Source organism: Ictalurus punctatus, chromosome 19, assembly GCF_001660625.3.
Source record: "Ictalurus punctatus breed USDA103 chromosome 19, Coco_2.0, whole genome shotgun sequence".
NCBI lineage: Eukaryota > Metazoa > Chordata > Actinopteri > Siluriformes > Ictaluridae > Ictalurus > Ictalurus punctatus.
The window spans coordinates 3,872,224-3,891,934 of record NC_030434.2 but is presented as its reverse complement, the minus strand read 5'-3'; the positions used below and the strand labels follow the sequence as shown (position 1 = coordinate 3,891,934).

Sequence of the window (19,711 nt, the reverse complement as noted above, 5' to 3'; positions counted from 1 at the left end):
ACGAAGAAGAATCACAACAACACGAAGAACAATGCTCGGGCAATCTCTCACCATGATTAGCACCCATGTACATTCCTTATACACTTTAAGGCTAGAATTATACAAATACGGGTACTTTCTAACCTGGACTCGTTTCCGTCTCTTCCGTTTATTCTTCGACTACCTTGAGAATCGACGGCCTTTGGTTACTGCTCCCACCTGTCATGGAAAACAATCTTTCCACCCTAAGTCAAAAACTTCAGAGACAGAGGGTTAGTAAATGTCAAAAAGTAATTCAACTTTATTGAAACAATAAAGTGAGACAGTCTGCAGAAAGCCTAAATGATGCAAACACACACGGCCCTCTACATACCTTTCTCCACAGCGTACGCATCTTAGGCGGGGTTTTGCCTTTCCTCATTCAAACAGACCAATCTTCTTCGCCACAATTAATTATTCACGTCTATATGTTATATTAAATTTGTGGCGCATGCGCGGTTTTGCTTTTCTTGAAACGCTTTTATGAGGACAAGGTTTCTTTAAGTAAATAAAAAAAGTTTCACTCAGACGGAGTCTTTGTTTTTTGTTTCTCTCTGACCAACACTCCCTTCTTACGTCTCGATGAGCCTCTGTCTGTTTCTATCTGCTGTCCTAGCTGATATCTACCTCCCTTCTTAAGGTATCCGGCCTCAAGGTTATTTACTTCCAAAAGCAGTTTTCTAATGCCAATTTACTTCTGTGCAGAGAGGTGCAGGCTGATACAGAGAAACTATTACTGTAGAGTAAGACACAGAATTCATCTAACTCAATACAATACAATATAACTTCACCAAAAAGTGTTCTATGGTTTTGGATTGTGTTTCTAGATAGATATAGATTATACCTGTTAACTAATATTGATTATTAGATTGTGCTCCTAGGTAATAATTCTAAATGTTAGCAATACATATTGATTGTACTTTTTAAATATATTCTACACACCTTGTGGAACAACTAAATAGTGCAAAAGATTTAACCTGGTTAAAGAAAAATCAGGCGGTGTTCGTACAGTACTACTTAATAACGAAGCCGTGCGTTTAACTGGATGTTACTATGGTTACAGTCGTTTATAGGCAGCGCAGTGACGTAGGCCCTGTTTACAGTAGTGCGTATCCTCGTCTCCACTGTGTTTCAGAAAAGATCTCACTACACGAGCGAATACGCATGTCACATGACCATTCATGCGCACTGGGCATGCGCGTACAAGTGTAAAGCCGGCAGGCAGGCAGGCACAACAATAAGCACGATGGCGAGGAAAAGCAAGGACGTCTTGTTAAAACATCGGATTTATTACTTTCTAGTCATTCTATTTTCCTTGTCATGTTTTTTCTTTATAACTATGGATAATCGAGGCTAGCATGTATGCTAGTATGTACTTAATCAAACTTGATACAAATTCAAATAATTCACTTTATTTGTAACATTAGTACACTGGCACATTTCAGTGAAAACATAAACGATACATCATGGCAAAAACAGATGCATAGGTCACATAAGCAGTCATACACTCGTTATTAAATAAACGCCAATAATCCCCAATAAGGGATAATGTTTCTTTTTAATGTGGGCTGCTCAAATGGCTTATTGGTCACGAAACCTTGTCATCGTGCGTCTCTCTCGTTTCCCCTCAGTTTCATTGTCCGCCCTCTTTTGGTCTAACCCAAAACCAGCGTTACAGAGAGGGCTTACGCCGCTCGAAATGAGATTTGTTGCTCATTTTTCTAATCATAGCTCGCCTCTTGCGCATGTAGCCAGCTACAGTATTATAAAATTCAGAATTTAACTACACAATGGCTGCTAAGAATGACAACAAAGCCAGCAAAGCTTGCGGTTCAGTCTCCGTGTTGTTGTGTATATGATCAAGGTAGCATAATGGTCGTATAGTAGGGGCTTGACATATCAGGGAAGGATACGCAATGATCCAGGAGTCCATGGGGCGAAGCCACGCCTTCTGTTTTCAACAGTCTTCGTTCTGGTCTTTACACTGAAACGCGAGCCCGGAGTTTTCAAACTAAAACGGGGTCTTCTGCGTTTCCAGAAGTCTCTGCTTTCGAGGGTCGAAAACACCGGAGTAGTGTAGACCAGTGGTTTGGCCAGGGGGCGCCCGGGGGGCCTCAACAATTTGGTGTGAAAAATAAATAAATACATGATTTTTATATATATATATATATATATACACACACACACATTACTATAACATGTTATTTGTAACATCCATCCATCCATCTTCTATACCACTTACTCCTTTTCAGGGTCACCGGGAACCTGGAGTCTATCCCAGGGAGCATCAGGCACAAGGCGGGGTAAACTCTGGACAGGGTGCCAATCCATCACAGGGCACAATCACACACACATTCATACACTACAGACACTACAGACACTTTGGACATGCCAATCAGCCTACCATGCATGTCTTTGGACTGGGAAACCAGAGAAACCCTCCGCAGCACGGGGAGAACATGCAAACTCCGCACACACAGGGCCACGGTGGGAATCGGACCCCCGATCCTGGAGGCGTGAGGCGAACGTGCTAACCACTAAGCCGTTATTTGTAACAATACATATTGAAATCACATTTGCTATACCTAACTTTCTAATTGCTAAACAGACAAAACATTCCTAATGCAATGTAAAGATGTAAGATGTAATAATTAATAAAAAAAAAAGGGGATATATTCAGAAGACTGTATTTTTAATGTGTTTTAAAGACATCTTGCAAAAGGGGGGCCTCGGTCAAATGTTAATGCCATTTGGGGGGCCTCGCCCTGGAAAAGTTTTAGAACCCCTGGTGTAGACACAGGTGTAACCATAGCAACAGTCATCCGTTTTAAAACGAAAACGCACTAGCGTAAACAGGGCCTTAGAAACGGACTGGAACTACTTGTGCATTTGTACGGTTTGAACCGCACACCTTCCAGCCAATCAGAATCGAGTATTCAGACCGACCACAGTATCAACACATTTACAAACTCCACCTTTAACGCGTATGTCCACGTGTTTTGCTCCCAATGGCCTTCCATAACGCACAAACCTGTTAACTAGTGACGGTCTGGCATTCAGTGACTGTCCCCAATTTAAAGGTTTCAGCGTGGGGTTCTTCCACTGCGGTGTCGGTGAGATGCAGAAAGCCTGATACGAGGAAGTGGATTTAGAATTGAGTTTTTTTTCTTACATCTTACAAATTGAAACGGTGCACCAGATCTTCCAGCGAAAACAAAAGAAAAGTATTTTGCCGTCCCTTAAATATGACGCCATCACCCTCGGTGCGGGGGGTGGTTATAGAATAGTACACAACAAAGCAGAGAGCGAGAGCGAGAGGACAGGCCAAGCCGAGGGAAGCGCTGCGGGAACGAGGTGGAAGTTCATTCGCAGTCGGCCGTGGGGTTTTTTTTAATGTAAATGTACAATAATATAAAGTTTAGATAGAGGCCAAGCGTTCGACAATCCGACCGAGAAGACACTGGCATTCCACACAGAGCTATAAACATGTCGTCTCCAAGTCCGGGTAAAAGGAGAATGGATACCGACGTGGTGAAACTGTATCCTTCATAATATTAACAACAACAACACGTACAACTACATGTACTCGGTTTTATTAGTAATAACAGCTATTCAGAAAGAAAGACGCTTAAGTTTGCAGAGGAAGAACCGTTTAATGTCTGCTATCATAAACATGAACCGTACCGACGACCAGGTTTTAAAAACATTTAAACAGAAGGCAGTATTGTCAACAGCTAGCGTGTAGCAGGATTACACTACACCTAGCTCTCTCTATCTGTGTGTGTGTGTGTGTGCGCGCTTTAGCCCACTGATCAGTCCCGGCTGCTCTACCCTTTATTTTTAGCCTATAGTATGTAACATGCTGTTAATATTTATCCTGACGGCTACAGCACAACTGTTTGTACGCCATAAAGCTGTCCGTGTTTTCCCCCTCGACAGGTTTTAAGTGTGTTGTTGTTGTTTTGTTTGTTTCATACCGAGTCTGCTGTATAGCCAGCCTGCTAGCTAGTTACGTACTTCCCGTACCGCAGTCCGTGCTAGCTTCACGCTCAGGGTCCAGACAGAAACCTCCACACGAACCGCAGAGCCCCCGAGCAGATGGGGAAATGAGGTGCAGTGTTTACTTCTGTGTGTTTTTGGAGGGGAAATCCAACAAAACAACAACAAACCCCGCAGATTTATCCGCGTCTCGCTGGCTAGTGAGCTACAGGGAAGCTAGCGCGCTAGCCGAGCAGCCAAGTTGATGCTAAAAGTGAGGCCTGTGGATGTATTCCGGACCAGCAGAGTTCGGGTTCGTTCTCCGAGGAGCCGCTCACAGCTCAATAAACTAGTTTATAACTCCATAAATCTCCGTGTTTAAAGGTCATGTGGGTTTTTTTTTTTTTTGGGGGGGTGCGTCGGTTGTGAAACTTCATCTTTGCCTGTGTGTGTGATGTTCCGTGTCACTGAGCGGCTCTTATGAACCGTTTTATTGACCCCGTTAGCGGATTTAATCTCTCCGGATTAGCTGTGTTGGTGTACTTTGTTAAAATGGAACTGTTGCGGGGAAGACATTGTTTTTCTTTCATGTCGCCGCTAGCGGACGTTAATGCACGAGACTCTCGTTTTATATATAAAATAAATGAACCGACACGCGGGGTTGTTTTTGCTGCGGTCGTGTTTGTCCAGACTCCCACCCTGTTAGAACGCTGAGCAGTAATCAGCCGCGGGTTTCATGTGTGTTGGTGGTGTTCAGGGCTGAGAACAAGCAGACGCCTTGTGTTTTCGTGTGAGGCGCAGGGAAGCGCGCGCGCTGATTGGACGGTCTGTTACTATCCGGAACCTGATGGGGGCGGGGCTCGGGGATGACGGGGAGGGGCTCTGGGGTGAGGGGGCGGGGCTGAAGGGAGTGTTAGACTGCATTCTTCACCTTTCTTTACTTCCGAGTCATAATAAAGCTGTGTTTATAACTCAAATATTCCATCATTACTCAACACTCAGACACTTAACTAATCTTGTCCTCCTGTACCTATAGGATTCAGGGGACTTTAGAAATTCAGAGTGACTGGAGAGAGATGCGATCTGTATATAAGATCTGTGCAGTGACCCCAGAAGGCTTGAGTTTCAATGAGCGCACGCAATGCCATTACTCAACAGACAGGAGTTTGGAGACAAAGCCGTATTCATTTGTGATCTGATCACCTGGGATGGATTTTAAGACCAACGTGAGTGTGGCCGAGCTCGGTCACCTTCACTGCCTGGAATTTAGAGGTTATGGCATTAATCATGTTGTGTGGTGCACAGATCTTGGGTCTGAATCACTAACATCCTCACCAAAGCTTTTCTGCTTTTTTTTTTCCCCAAGCCGGTTAATGATCATAACGTAAACGAGAACGGCTTCATCGGGAATCCGGCTGTATTGCAGTACAGAACGTGAGCACAGAAAGCAGGAGAGAAGCAAACATAAAGTGCTGGCCTGAATGCAAATACAATGCGACAATGTCATGAATGTGCTTATTAGTGCATGACGTCATCGAGCGATGTTTTTACAGACTGTTCAAGCAGGCTTTAGCTGCTTTGCATTGAGGGTGGTATCGACAGTGTTTCTGCAGCAACACACTGAACTTTGGCTCAGTTTGCATCTCACACATCATTTAGCACCAAACGTTTGATCCTCTTTGAAACAGTGCCTATTAATGAAGCTGATATACTTCAACAAAACCGCAAAGGAAAATGAGCTTTTTCAATCATTCATTCAACAGAAAAAGTAAGTACACCCTTGGCCTCAGAAGCTTTTACTTGCCCCGTTTAGCTGAAATAAAATCTTGTAGGCGTTTTGCATAATTGTGCACCAGGCTTGCTGGAATTTTTGACCACTCTTCCATGCAATAATCCTTCATTTGCAAGATGTTTGAGAGTTTTCTTGCATGTACTGCCCATTTCATATCCCCCCCACATTTCAATGGGATTCAAATCCAGGCTTTGACATAATTCTCTTCTTTTTGAGCCAATCCTTGGTGGATTTGCTCGTGTGCTTACGATCGTTATCATTATTGAAGTCCACTTTCAGTTCAGCTTCAACTTTCAGACAGATGGCCTCACATTATCTTCAAGCACTCTTTGATTTGATGCAGAATTCATAGTTGAATCAGTGACTGCAAGCTGTTCATTCAGTGAAGCAGCGAAGTAACCCCAAACCATAACATTTCCACCGCCGTGCTTCACAGTTGGTATGAGGTGCTTCTCCTGAAAATCTGTCGGCGCTGAACATGTCTGCTGTTACTGTAACCAAACAACTCTATCTTTGATTCGTCTGTCCAGAGCACATTATTCCACAAGACCTGGTCTTTGTATGCTCATTGGCAAACTGTAACCTTGCAAAAGCTTTTTCCTGGCACGCCTCCCATGCAGGTCAAATCTGTGCAATCTCTTTCTGATTGTAGAAGCATGCACTTTCACACCAACAGCTGCAAGACTTACTAGCAGATCCTGTGATGATATTTTGGGGTTCTTGGAGACTTCTTTTTGCATCAGACGGTCTGCTCTTGGGCTGAATTTGCCGGGATGTCCAGTCCTGGACAAATTGGCAGTCGTTTGAAATCTGCACCATTTGTAGAATGACCGTCAGTGGAATGATGTATTTCAAGTAATTTGGAGATCTCTTTAAATCTCTTGTCAGACTCGTAGGCATCCACAACCTTTTTTCTGAAGGCCTTACAGAGCATCTTATGATGACATGAAACACCTCAATAACAAAGGGAACACCAGACACTAGATATGAGAGGGGTGTAAATAAGACCGGTTCCACCTGCACTCCCTAAGCAGGTTCTGATCACTGGCACCCGACCTTCAACACCTGGTTCTAATTTTAAGGATTTGAAGGTGTGAAATGTAGGGGTGTATTTACTTTTTCCATGTGACTGATCTGCTTTTTTATTTATTTATTTTTTAAAAATAATTTTATTTAAATTGTGAAAATTAGTACAAAATGTCGATTCACACGTCTGTGTATGTGGAAGCACCCTAATGTACAGGGTGTCTCAAAAGTCTCGCGTCTTTGTCCGTAGATACTGGTGGACGTCCACTTCTTCTCGTTTGGTCCTCAACACTTCCACTCTTTTTGAATTTGTTAATAAGTTAGCGACTGTGTGTGTGTGTGTGTGTGTGTGTGTGTGTGTGCGTGCTTGCGTGCTCGCCGTGTTTCCTGTCAAAGACCATTGCAACCTTGTGACAGCTTCCCAATCCATCCATGAGAGTGATCTCTATGCGTTCTTATTTTGTCAGAGATGTTCCTAAATGTGTATGTGCATATATATATATATATATATAAAAAAACACATTTTGCATACAGTAGGGGAAATAAGTATTGAACGCATCAACATTTTTTCAGTAAATATCTTTCCAGTGATGTTCACATGAAATTTTCACCAGTTATCAGTCTTAACTCCAAAAATCTGGAAATGTAAAGAATTCAGAACATTAAACTCCATAAAGTTATGTTTAATAAAGTGGAATGATACAGGAAAAAAAAAGTATTGAACATTCTATGAAAAAGCAGTTCTACAAGACAAGGAACCAGCTGAAATACGTAAGTAATTATACCCCCTATCTGTTAGGGATGGGCGGTATCTTATTGTACCAGTAGAAATTCTCCCCACAATAAGAATTCCCGCGATAAGAACGATAAAGCCTAGTTGATGACAGGTCTGTGCGCGATGGTCTGCGACCCGTTCACAGCTCACGTGCAGAGTGAGAACAAGTACGGCGGAAGTCGGACGTGAAGCTGAGGAGGAGTTTATCGCTAAATGAGGAGCTACCTCCACAATCTGGAACTGGTTACAGGAAATCTTTTTACCTTTAGGTCAATGTTTGTGTTTCTGAGGCACTCAAGATCACAGCTATCACTTGTAGCCAGAAACAGTGGTGCATGGTGCTGTATTTAATATCGTCACTGATATCGTTATCGCAATAAATACCAGAGAATATTGTGATGTATAAAACATATTGATGGAATGTTTCTGTCAGTTTAGTCGTTCTAAATATCGCTGAAATAGTATGAACAAAATTCTTTATCTTTAATAACGTGCAGATAATGAATATAAGGCATGATAACTGCTGAAGCATTGTTGGTATCAAATTCTAAATTCTGGGATCATGAAGATGCTAGGTGAGATAAACCATAGCAGCTTGATTTAAAAAATAAACAAACAAAAAACTAATCTAAATCAGCTATCTTTGTGTTCCTGCTAGAACTGTGGAGTTAACTACCATTAAAGTTGAAATGCGTCATACACAGCGAGTTGTGTTGGTTTAGCTCGTCGTGAAGACACTAAAATCGAGTGGTATTTGTAGATATTCATGATTCCCTCCTCCTTGATAAAAGCCCCAGTTCTAGCTGAAGAGAAGCAGCCCTAAAGCGTCACGCTGCCACCACCACGCTTCACCGTGGGTATAGGTTTCTTTGGTGGGGATCTTTTTTTTCTTCTTTGTTTTCTTTCACCAGACACGTTTTGGAATCATGGAATATTTATACTTTTTTGGAATCGGTCTCATCAAACCATAACCTGGTTCCAGCGAGGCTGCACCGTGTTGAAATGACGTGCTCCGAGGTACTTTTATAAAAATAAATAAAAATGACGGTCGGAACTGTTGAAATTGTTGGCTCGTGGTGTCACACGGATACTCGGTGTATTAATGTGTGTAGCGTTTGCTCCAGGGACTCGGATATGTTGGAGTGCTGTACAGATATTTAGATTGTATTGAAACATGCATTTCTGGTTATTGTATTGTACTGTCTTATTTACTGACTGTCTGACGACTTTACTCCAGCAGAATTGTGTACTGAATCTGTACTCACCTTAACCTGATTTATTCAGCATTGAGAGTAAGCATGAAGTCACAATTCTGAGCGGACTTAATGAGTTTGTAGTGAAGTTTTATGGACCACAAGGAAGTAAGTTTGTTTTTCTCCCTACAAATAAAAGGCCTGATGTTTTTGTATGTAATTAGTTGGACAGCAGTGATGTGTTTACACATGTGTACCTCTGAGACTTGCCAACACAAGTCTCGGTGTTCTGTTGCAGCTGTGTATGGGATGTGCTAGGAGGTTTTCCTTCAAGTGCAGTTTTTAACCCAAAAAACAAACCAATTTGATGCGATGTGTCTCCATACAATACGTTTTTTTAAAATATATTTTTGAAAAGAAAATGAGCATTACTTCAGTTGTCAATGTCTGTATTTATATTTTATTTTAAAGTGGTTAAATTCATTATTAAAGTACAATATTTGAAGCTTAATAAATAATGACGATGTTTGTGTGATCCGTTCAGACTCTAAGCAGCGTAGAACAAAACAAAAGCGGTGCCTTAGAATGTAAGAAAAATAAACATTAGCTCTCTGGGCAAGTTCTTGATTGGATATGTCTGCGTATTGAACTAAACGTTGAATAATAATTTGGGCTGTTCCTCGTTAAAATAGTGCCTTTATTCTGTAACGTGTCATAAACATGTAAACTCGGTCAAGCCCAGACTCCTGGCTCTGCAGAAGAACTTCCTCTGCCGTGAATCAGGTTTAGAAACGCGTTTCTCCTAATCCCACTCTTTCACAAGGCTAATACTGTGGCATACTAGCTTTTGCCAGCCGATCCAGTCCGGATTAAAGACACCAGTGTGGCGATTGGCATGTTTATAGCCATGAGACGACTGTACACAGTGCAGTTTAGAAATCAGGATTCAGAAACAGGAACATGGTTGTGCTATGGAGAACTGCCCGACTTCAGACCTTCCCTTGAGACACCAGAATTTTTTTGTTTTTGCCAGATATTTAATTTTCATGGCAAACTGGGCTAGTTTTGAAAATCAGGCTTTGGTTTGCATCTCACTTTGTCCAGTGCATAAAAAAAAAAATGAATAAATAAAATGTCCTCCCGTCATCCATGTAGTTTGGGTGAAATGTTTCCGAAACTTGGCAACCCTGCACGGCCAGAGAGATAATGTTTAATTAGCAATCTTTAATTTTCTAACAATCCAACGCACAGCTCGTTTTATCTGAGTCTTAGAGTCTTTTTTTATTTTTTATTGATTATGTATTCGTTTCTTCACAAATCAGTTCTCAAATGGAAAATAAATCATGACTTATAGGTCATACTTTTTGTCAGGTGTCAGAAAATTCCCCTTTGTGCGAGGGAGGGGAGGGGGGGGTGGTGCTTTCCTGAAACAGTGAGGGGAAATAAGCACTACTTTTGTTTTTGGTTATTTAATACACTTCCAGTGCATATATCCTCAAATTTACACATGTAATATCTTTTGACTTTGCTCTTAATTACATGAAAAAAAAGAAAAGTATGTATTTATAAGCACATAAAACAAAATTGATGGGATAAGAGGTATTTGGACACCACTAATAATATCAGTAATCATCCATGTTAGCAGCAGATCCTTTACGTCCTGTAAGTTCTGATGTGGGACCTCCAAGGATCGGACTTGTTCGTCCAACACATCGCACTGATGATCAATCGGATTCGCCAAGAACTCTGTCACGTTCCTCAAACCATTCCTGAACGGTTTTTGATGTGTGTCAGGGTGCATTATCCTGCTGAAAGTGGTCACTGCCATTAGGGAACACCGTTACCGTGAACTGGTGTACGTGTTCTGCAACAATGTTTAGATAGGTGGTACGTGTCAAAGTAACATCCACATGAATGCCAGGACCCGAGGCTTCCCTGCAGGACATTGCCCAGAGCATCACTCTGCCTCCGCCGACTCGCCTTCTTCCCATAGTGCATCCCAGTGCAGCCACTGTAAATCAAGAGCGGTTTCTAAAAAAAAGGTGCTTCCATGGCCAGACAATCTCCTGACTTTATTTATGGAGGATTTTGGAAGTTGTGAGTTCATCAGAGGCTCTTGAAACCTTGGGGATTTGAAGATGATTTGCCGAGGTGAATGGGCCAAAATTCAACCACAATGCTGCGAGAAATGTTAAAAATTAATGTTAATTTGTGGTGACCTAACATGTTTTCCTTTATTAGTTTTGTTTTTAAATGCATCTTTGTTTATGCTTACGTTTGAATTTTGAAAGTCAGAAGGCATTGTGTCTAAATTTGAAGTGGATGTGTTCACTGGAAGAACATTTAATGAGCAAAAACACGTGTCCAAATACTTATCCCCCCGACCACTGTATTACTTCTGCTGCCTCGGAATTGTTGGCGCTCAGAGACTCGGACCAATACAACATGTTCCACTCGTATGGTTTTTGGAACTCATTAAAAACAGACAGACCGACCAAGGTGTACTGTGGATGTGAAGGACAGCTTGTTCCTCATGGATTACACCCACTAAAACCGTAGTCGGTACTGTTTGTGTTATCAGAAGTAACATTTGGCAAATATATAGCAGTTGTTCAGCTCAACACAACCCACCAAATGACCAGTTACTGGAATTACAAGCTGCAGCTTCAACTCGAATGCACTAATCTTGTCCAAGCTATTTTTCGAGTATTATTAGTAATGTATAATGTATTATTATAATAATAATAATAATAATTGCTCTTCCCCTTGCTGCAGCACCATATGAGGGAGGTGTATGGAAGGTTCGAGTAGATCTTCCAGACAAATACCCCTTCAAATCACCATCTATAGGTACTGTGTTTCTCACATGGTCTTATTATAAATCACTGTAAACCATGACACCTGAACAGAGACTGAACAGAAAGGTGTGCTCTTCTTGCTTTTGTGTTCTTTCTGCAGGATTCATGAATAAGATCTTTCATCCAAACATCGATGAAGCGTAAGTGAACCTTAGCTTGTGCTTGGGAAGTGTGTCGAAAGCATCATAATATCGTTACTGTCTATTTATCTGTTCGGACAACAACGACGTCCGGTGAATAAGCGAGATGTGAATCTCCTGGGCCGAAGGTTTGAGGAAGTTTGGGCAGTGGAAACCCGTATTGGGTACAAACGCTGGCCAAGCTGAAGTTAGCTACCCAGCTTGGTGCAGTAGGAGATACCAGAGATGGTCTTAGTCTAATGTAAAAGGTACAGTGTCTGTTTCTTTACAATTAAAGTTAGTTGTCACTTGAAGTCTGACTATGCTGATATTAGCCAAGTAATGCTGATCATAACTTTTCATTATTGCATAATTGCTTGCATTTTTTTTGTGGCCTTCTCAACAGACTAACAATGGACAGGATATCTTTTTGGAAACGACAGCAGCAAATAGTCAACAGAATGAAATTTTTGGTGTATAAAATCCAGTCTGCCCGAGTAACAGTCAAGTATTGGCCATCTGTTTTCCAGAATATTTTTTTGGGGGGTGGGATGACAGTAACTTGGTTGCATAAGTGTGCACACCCCTAAACTAATAGTTTTGTTGAAGGACCTTTTAATGTTATTACATCACTCAGGCTTTTTGGGTAAGGGTCTATCAGTGTGACACATCTTGTTTTGGCAAGATTTTCCCCACACGTTTGTGCAAAACATCAAATTGTGAGGGCATCTCCTGTGCACGGGCCGCTTCAGGTCACCCCACAGATTTTTAGTTGGATTCAGGTCTGTGCTATAGCAGGTCATTCAAAAACATTCATCTTCTTTAGATGAAGCCGTTCCTTTGTTGATTTGGACGTGTGCTGAAAGGTGAAATTCCTTTTCATCTTCTGATTACTAGCAGACACCTGAAGGTTTAGCATTAAAATCGACTGGTCTTTCTAGATATTCATGATTCCCTCCATCATAAAAGCCCCAGTTGTAGTTGAAGAGAAGCAGCTCTAAAGCGTGATGCTGCCACGACCATGCTTCACCGCCACGCTTCACCGCCACGCTTCACCGTGGGTATGGTGTTCTTTTGGTGCATTGCCCTTTTTTTTTTTTTTTCTTTTTTTTCACCAAACATCTGGAAGGTCTAAATAAAATTGTAGGGAGTCAAAAGTAGAGGTTTATTTCTTCAGTTTCAGTAATACTCATAGTATACATATGGCAGAATAATACTTAAGGATAGTACTGAAGTACAATTATGCAGAAATTGTACTTGGAGAAGTTTGCGTGGTAATGGTGAGTCGGTCTGCCAGACTAATTAAGATGTGAAAGGTGTGTGCATAGATTAGACACATCATTTACAGTAGGGCTGCAAAAAAACAACGTGACGTGTGGTAAAGTTGTTAAATACCAGGAACGAGTGAGAGGGGATTAAAGGTACCACACAGGACACAAATGCCGATCGAGTAGAGACGAGAAGAAAGCACCTGGGGTGGAAGTGTAGTAAGAAGCAGCTTCGCTTTTCCTGAAGGAACAGCGCCATGCCCACAAGCTGAAATTAATGAGGAAGGAAGAAAGAATGATTCAGAAAATGAATAAGTGACGCAAAGAGAATGAGTGATGCAAGCAGTAAGAAAGAATGAAAAAACAGGAAGAATAGGATTTCCTTGTCCTGCTTTCCCCCTCTTGTCCCTCATCGCTGGTGGGGGTATGTTTTACCCTTGCTTCATCAGACTGAGGCAAATAAGTGCATTTCCTGTACCCGACTGTAGATGGTGCAATTTGCACTTCAGAGAGGGAGAGAGAGAGAGAGAGAGAGAGAGAGAGAGAGAGAGAGAACCCTGCTGTCTGACCAATCTGATCTGTGGCCTTTTGTGATTTTCTGCCTTGCACGGTTTGCCTGAGTAATGAGAATGCACTGATAAAATCTCTGTACAGGGGTTCTAGTGGGAGAATACAGTGTTGAACAGTAATAAGCATAGAGGATCGAACCCTAAGGGCTGAAATGTTCTGGCTATACAGATCTAGAAGAGGAAGGCGCAGATAGGCAGTGTTGTGATCAGTTGTTCTCTACGTGTGTCAGAACGATACACATACTCGTAATACTGAAGCTCAAATACTAATCAGAGTCCTTTCACTGGATATTTATCTCGCCTTTATTTTGAATGGGCCCGGTCGCAATGGAGCAAAACGCAGGTAAGTGCTGAACCTTACAACCGTGTACAGAATCCCGTCACCCTGCGTAGGTTTGAGCACTTAATCATACTCTCATGCTGCCACAGATTCTGTGATAAATGTGCGTAATGTTGTACTGCAGCTAGTGACCGGTTATTTAATTAAACCTACTTAAGAGTTCTGGAGTAGAAATCATTGAATAACCTGTGCTGCTGATAGTAGGCCGTCTGTTACCTTTCATAGAACTGGACTTTACATATTTTTCTCTCATGCGCTTCTCTTACTGAATATGTACTTTTGAGAAATGTGTGTGTTAGCCTAAATATTCGTTCCTGTCCAGTAACTGCTCAGGAGGTTTACAGTTATAGTAGGCATGTGGCTACTGCAGAAATATTCACATTTACAGGATCTGAGTCACATAAACACATTTGGTTACTCGACTCGGTTGTTATAGACTTGACATAAAGACATTACAATGCTGGTATTACACACACACACACGCACACGCACACAAACGGAATGTCCAAATACTGTCATTAATTTCATGTTGAATTTTTGTGTGCTGTGTTATGATGCTTTGGAGTAACACTTGTCTTATCCTGCTAGTGTAATGGAAATGTTCTATGTGTAATACAGTAGAGCTGTTTGTCTTCATTGCAGATCTGGGACCGTGTGCTTAGATGTGATAAATCAGACATGGACTGCTCTTTATGGTATGTATGAATTTACAGCTGTGTGTGTGAGGTGTTGTGCGAGTGTTGTGGTTGAGCTGGTGACGGTTCCACTCTAGAAATAGTGAAGAAACACCCGATGGTGCCTTGAAATGCAGAAGGAACGGTCGTTACATGTATAAGCATGGTTCTAAGTATGGAGGATTACCAGGGCAGTTTTCTTGTGAGTTAGTGGAGTCCTCCATTTTGTTTGCTGCATACACACATGTGGAGGCTGTGGATCAGGTGGTAGAGCAGGTTGTCCACTAATCGCAGGGTTGGCGGTTCAGTCCCCGGCCCACATGCCTCCACTTGCCGAAGTTTCCTTGCCGAGACGAGTCGTTCAATTCAGTTCAGTTTTATTTGTGCAGCGCTTTTTACAATAGACATTGTCTCAAAGCAGCTTTACAGAAATATCAACACGGTATACAGATATTAAAGGAGTGAATTTATCCCAACTGAGCAAGCCACTGAGTGGCGACGGTGGCGAGGAAAAACTCCCTAAGATGTTTTAAGAGGAAGAAACCTTGAGAGGAACCCGACTCAGAAGGAACCCGTCCTCATCTGGGTAACAACAGATAGTGTGAAAATTGTTCTCATGTTCGAGACAGCAAATCATCAACCAGCTCCACATGTGAAGACAACATGCGCTGTCCTCATATTGTATTGGAACAGCAAGGCTAATTCTTTTGTTTGCGCTATACACTAAAGACATTTGGGCTTGAGACAAAAGATGAATTTGAGGCGATAGAATTTCATTACCTGATATTTATATCTAGATGCGTTAGCGCCTGCGACCCACTGAGCTCACCAAACTGTTGCGTTCTTCTTTTGTGAGGCTTTTCCAGGCTTTTACTGCAGCTTCTTTGAGTGGTGGTGGTTGTGTGCTTCAGGGGGGGTTTCTCCCTGCAGTTTCATCTTCAGGAGGTGAAATGCTGCTCAGTTGGGTTAAGATCTGGTGATTGACTCAGTCGGTCTAAACCCTAACCCCACCATTTGTTTTAAGTACACAGCAATAGGTAATAGGACTTGAAGTAATCTGAATGAGCGTTATGTTCGTATAATAAACTCCGCCCCCTCTTGGTGACAATTTTCATTACCATCTATTCATCTCGTCTGTTTTCTTTCTGTTTGTTTTTTAACTCCTACAGACCTCACCAATATATTTGAGTCATTTTTGCCACAGCTCCTTGCGTACCCCAACCCCATCGACCCCCTGAATGGAGACGCTGCAGCCATGTACTTACACCGGCCAGAGGAGTACAAGCAGAAAATCAAAGGTGAATGACGGCTACTGTTGAGTGGTGTGAAAGACTTCCTGGCAATATTATTGACATTTTATTTCACTTCAAAGGTCAACAAATATAACTGCTGGAGGAACTCTCTTGGGAATTCCTTTTCTTGGCATAGTCTGAGATCTCGCAGTACTGCATCTCTTCAGCATCTGCCTCACTGTTTTTCCCTGCACTACTTAACAAATCCCCACAGCAGCCACTACTGAATGTTAGTTATCTAGTTCTGTGCAGCCCGTGGTGCGTGCGTGCGTGCGTGCAGCACAGAACAGCTTTCTTTACAGTATAATCCACTTAAGAGTTGCTTTGAATGTCTGTCTTTCTGTCCTTTCCTACAGAATACATTCAGAAATATGCAACAGAGGAGGCTCTGAAGGAGCAGGAGGAGGGCGCAGGTGACTCTTCATCAGAAAGCTCCATGTCGGATTTCTCGGAAGACGAGGCACAGGATATGGAGTTGTAGTGAACATGCACCTCTTCTTCTTTATTCCAGAGACTATAATTTCCTAAACATGAGACGCAGACTATAAAACTCATATTTAAACAAGACAATTTTTATATTATTATTATTATTATTATTATTATTATTATTATTATTATTATTATTAAAATCCGAATTTTTATGGCTATACCATTGATAAGGATTATGCTCTTTATGTGACCTCCCCACCCCTAAACTAACCCCCCCCACACACACATCATTGCCCCACCCTAATGACGGCTTTATTATAGTCCTTCCCGTGCGAGTTCTATAGGTACATTACACTCGATTTGAAAGGTCTGCGTGGGCTATAGAGAGGAGTTCAGTTACTGGCGACGGAGGACATTACGGATGTTTATCGGAACAGTGGGAAAGGCGTACCCCAGCCTACATGATTCTCTCTAAAGTATTTATTGTTCAGCAGCACAATCTCTGACTCCGAGCACAACAAGTAGATAGAACGTTGCCCTTGAGCTGGCTGTGCAGGTTCACTAATTGGACAAATGTGAATTTTTAACCTATTCGCCATTCGTTTATACAGTCTGCATTGAGAGACTAGAGCTCTAACGAGGGGAGGGGTGCCTTTATCCATCCGAGACGAATTTACATAATCACCAAATTACAGCCCACAGTCCAACCTACAGAAGCAGTGTCTTCAGTAGGTCAGTTTGGTCGGCATCTTTCTTTTAATTGTTTCTCAACTTGCTCTTTTGGGTTTTTTTTTTTTTTTTTTTTTTGTTCTCTCCTGATTTGTCATTAAAAGAATTGGGATTAAAGAGACAATTGCACCTTGAAGTTCTATTAACAATTAAAAAAAAAAATTCGTATAAGTTTTATTTCTCCTTTTTTTTTTGATTCACTTTATGTTAACGGAAACGATCTTCGTCCGATGCCTGTGCTGGGCAGTTCGCGTGCTCCGACCGCAGTGTCCAGGAGGACGTTACAGGAAGCTAGATTAGTAACTTTTTCGTTTATTTGTAACACTTGGAAATGCATCCCTAATCATTTTATTGCCCAAAGTAAAATAAAGTGGTGTTTTTCTTCTTTATTATTTGCTTGTTTCCTGCTTTTGAAGGGTGTGCACTCGAGTGCCCGGACTGGCTTCTGAGTGAAAAAGTTTGTCCTTTTCATGTTGTTGAAGTTGATTTAATGAATAGCCTCGAGGAGGGAGCTGTACAGTATTCAGCTAACGTGTGTGTGATGTTCTTTATAACACATTTCACTCATATTCGCTTACACTAAACAAGCAGCGGGGCATACATGCTAGGTTGCAGGGTGTGGCTATTTTTTATTATTTTGTTTTAATTTTTTATTTTTTTTTATAAATCGGACTCTGCAAGGGATCAATTGTTTTTGCCCCCTAACCCCCTCCCCAATCATGATGAAGAGAGACAGCGCTTAGATAAACCCAATATCCTTAAAAAAAAATGTCAAGGGTCGATGATGAGCCCCTCCCCTCTTCCCCCCTTCACTCTGGTTCTAATCAGAGGAGATCCTCATGAGACCCCCCCCCCCCCCCCCCCCAACTGTACACTAGACTATGACTTATCGGATGTCACTGGTTTAGAAAATGAAAGGAAACGATACAAAACACACCCGTGTAAAATGTAAAAAACCCCTGCTTCATTCTAAATTCCTAATCCCGTGTGTGTTCATGTGCGGAGGTAGGAAGAGGGGAAAATCGGTGTTCTAATAAAAGCCCAGAGACGAGACACACCGATCATCACAAAGTCTTTTAGAACTGCTTCATGGACTTTCCTTTACATGAAAATCATGAGATTATTTTTAGGCAAAATGACTTTTTTTTTTTTTTGTCCATTTGTGTAGTAAATCAGTTTGATTTTCTCTCATTTTTTTGTTTGGTCTATTTTTGAGAGGATTTTCTTTCTTCTCCTCAATGCAGTATTGCATTACATGAAGATGCTGATGTGATTCTAGGACATGTTTATGGCAGAACTAGAATATATATATATATATACATATATATATATTTTTGTTTTAATATCGGCTTGGTTTAGAAGTGATGTTTTGGTTTCACAGTTTGCAAACATGCATGGTTGGTTTTTAGGATTGCTTTCGTGGCAGCGTGTGTGTGTGCGTGTGTGTGTGTGCACAGTACAACTTAAACGCCTCCGTTCTAATTTAGGCACAGACACAATTAAAAGATGACAGGGTTTTTTTTGTTTGTTTGTTTGTTTGTTTTTGTTTTGTTTTTCTAAGCATCAAGAAGCCAATAACCTGACATGTTTGTGTGCTTCCAATGTTAGTCTAATTATAAATTACTCAAACCTTTCAGTGATATTACTATTATTCTTCTTATTGTTGTATATTTTTGTCTAGATGATGAAATGAACACTCGTTTGTGCAGGGGTACAGGAATCCACACACATCCACCATTCAGTTAGAAAAGGCATGCTCACCTTTTTATTTATATATATATATATATATATATATATATATATATATATATATATATATATATATATATATATATATATATATATATATATATATATATATATGACATAAAGAGTGAGCAGTGTGTATGAGTGCGGCCGGGTTTCATCACTGAAGGTTCATACACAACTCGTTCAGCCTTTGTTTCATCGAGTGTTTTTTAATGATTTTTTTTTTTTAACCTCGGATTAAAACGTACATTTTGGGTTTTTTTTCCGTTGTCCTGGCCTAATTTCAATGTTTTCTCCAATGAACACTTGAGCTTAGATCTCCAGTAGCACACGCGGGTCTACCAAGTCAGGAAATGAATCCAGTCCGGTCACGTAGTAGTTCTTTTCATCTTCTTGTACCTGTGATGAATTGGTGAATGTCTGACATAGTGCCCGATATTTCAATGAACAGTATATATTTAGACACCAAGCTCCATGTGATTTTTCTTTCTTTTAAACTCCTGTGCACCTGACACGCCGTTTCAGTTCAGCCCACTTTCAACCTGAAGTCTCTGCGTCAATGTCCGATATTCTTTACTGCCTGTTTTTAACGAATGCAATCAATGTATTAACGTACTTCGCAGCTTTTTGTTTCATTTCTAACTGGTTTCATTTTTATTTTCAGTTTGTTTTATTTTATTTTTTCCCTTAGCATTGTAAAGTGGGCATGCCTGTCATAGAGTGTTCCCTATCTATAGAACGATAACGTCCTAAAAGGCTGTGTACAATAAACTGTAATAACCTTTTTTTTTGTAATAAAATTACAAAAAATTTAACGCATCTGGCAGCGATTTTTTCTTTTCGGAATCGACGGGAACGTGCGAGCGAGAGACCCACCCGCAGTGCCGACTCAGATACTCGTT

The 19,711-nt window shown here is 41.2% G+C and overlaps 1 protein-coding gene across 1 annotated transcript; it reads left to right on the top strand.

The window, feature by feature from the left end:
- Nucleotides 1-3,093: 3,093 nt before the first annotated feature.
- On the top strand, nt 3,094-19,624 carry ube2h (ubiquitin-conjugating enzyme E2H (UBC8 homolog, yeast)). The gene is made up of 7 exons (XM_017494163.2): nt 3,094-3,557; nt 8,874-8,950; nt 11,558-11,632; nt 11,741-11,780; nt 14,579-14,631; nt 15,780-15,908; nt 16,259-19,624. Exons 1-7 carry the CDS (start codon nt 3,505-3,507, stop codon nt 16,381-16,383), a joined length of 552 nt encoding a protein of 183 aa, XP_017349652.1. The 5' UTR covers nt 3,094-3,504; the 3' UTR covers nt 16,384-19,624.
- The last annotated feature ends 87 nt before the right edge of the window (nt 19,625-19,711 follow it).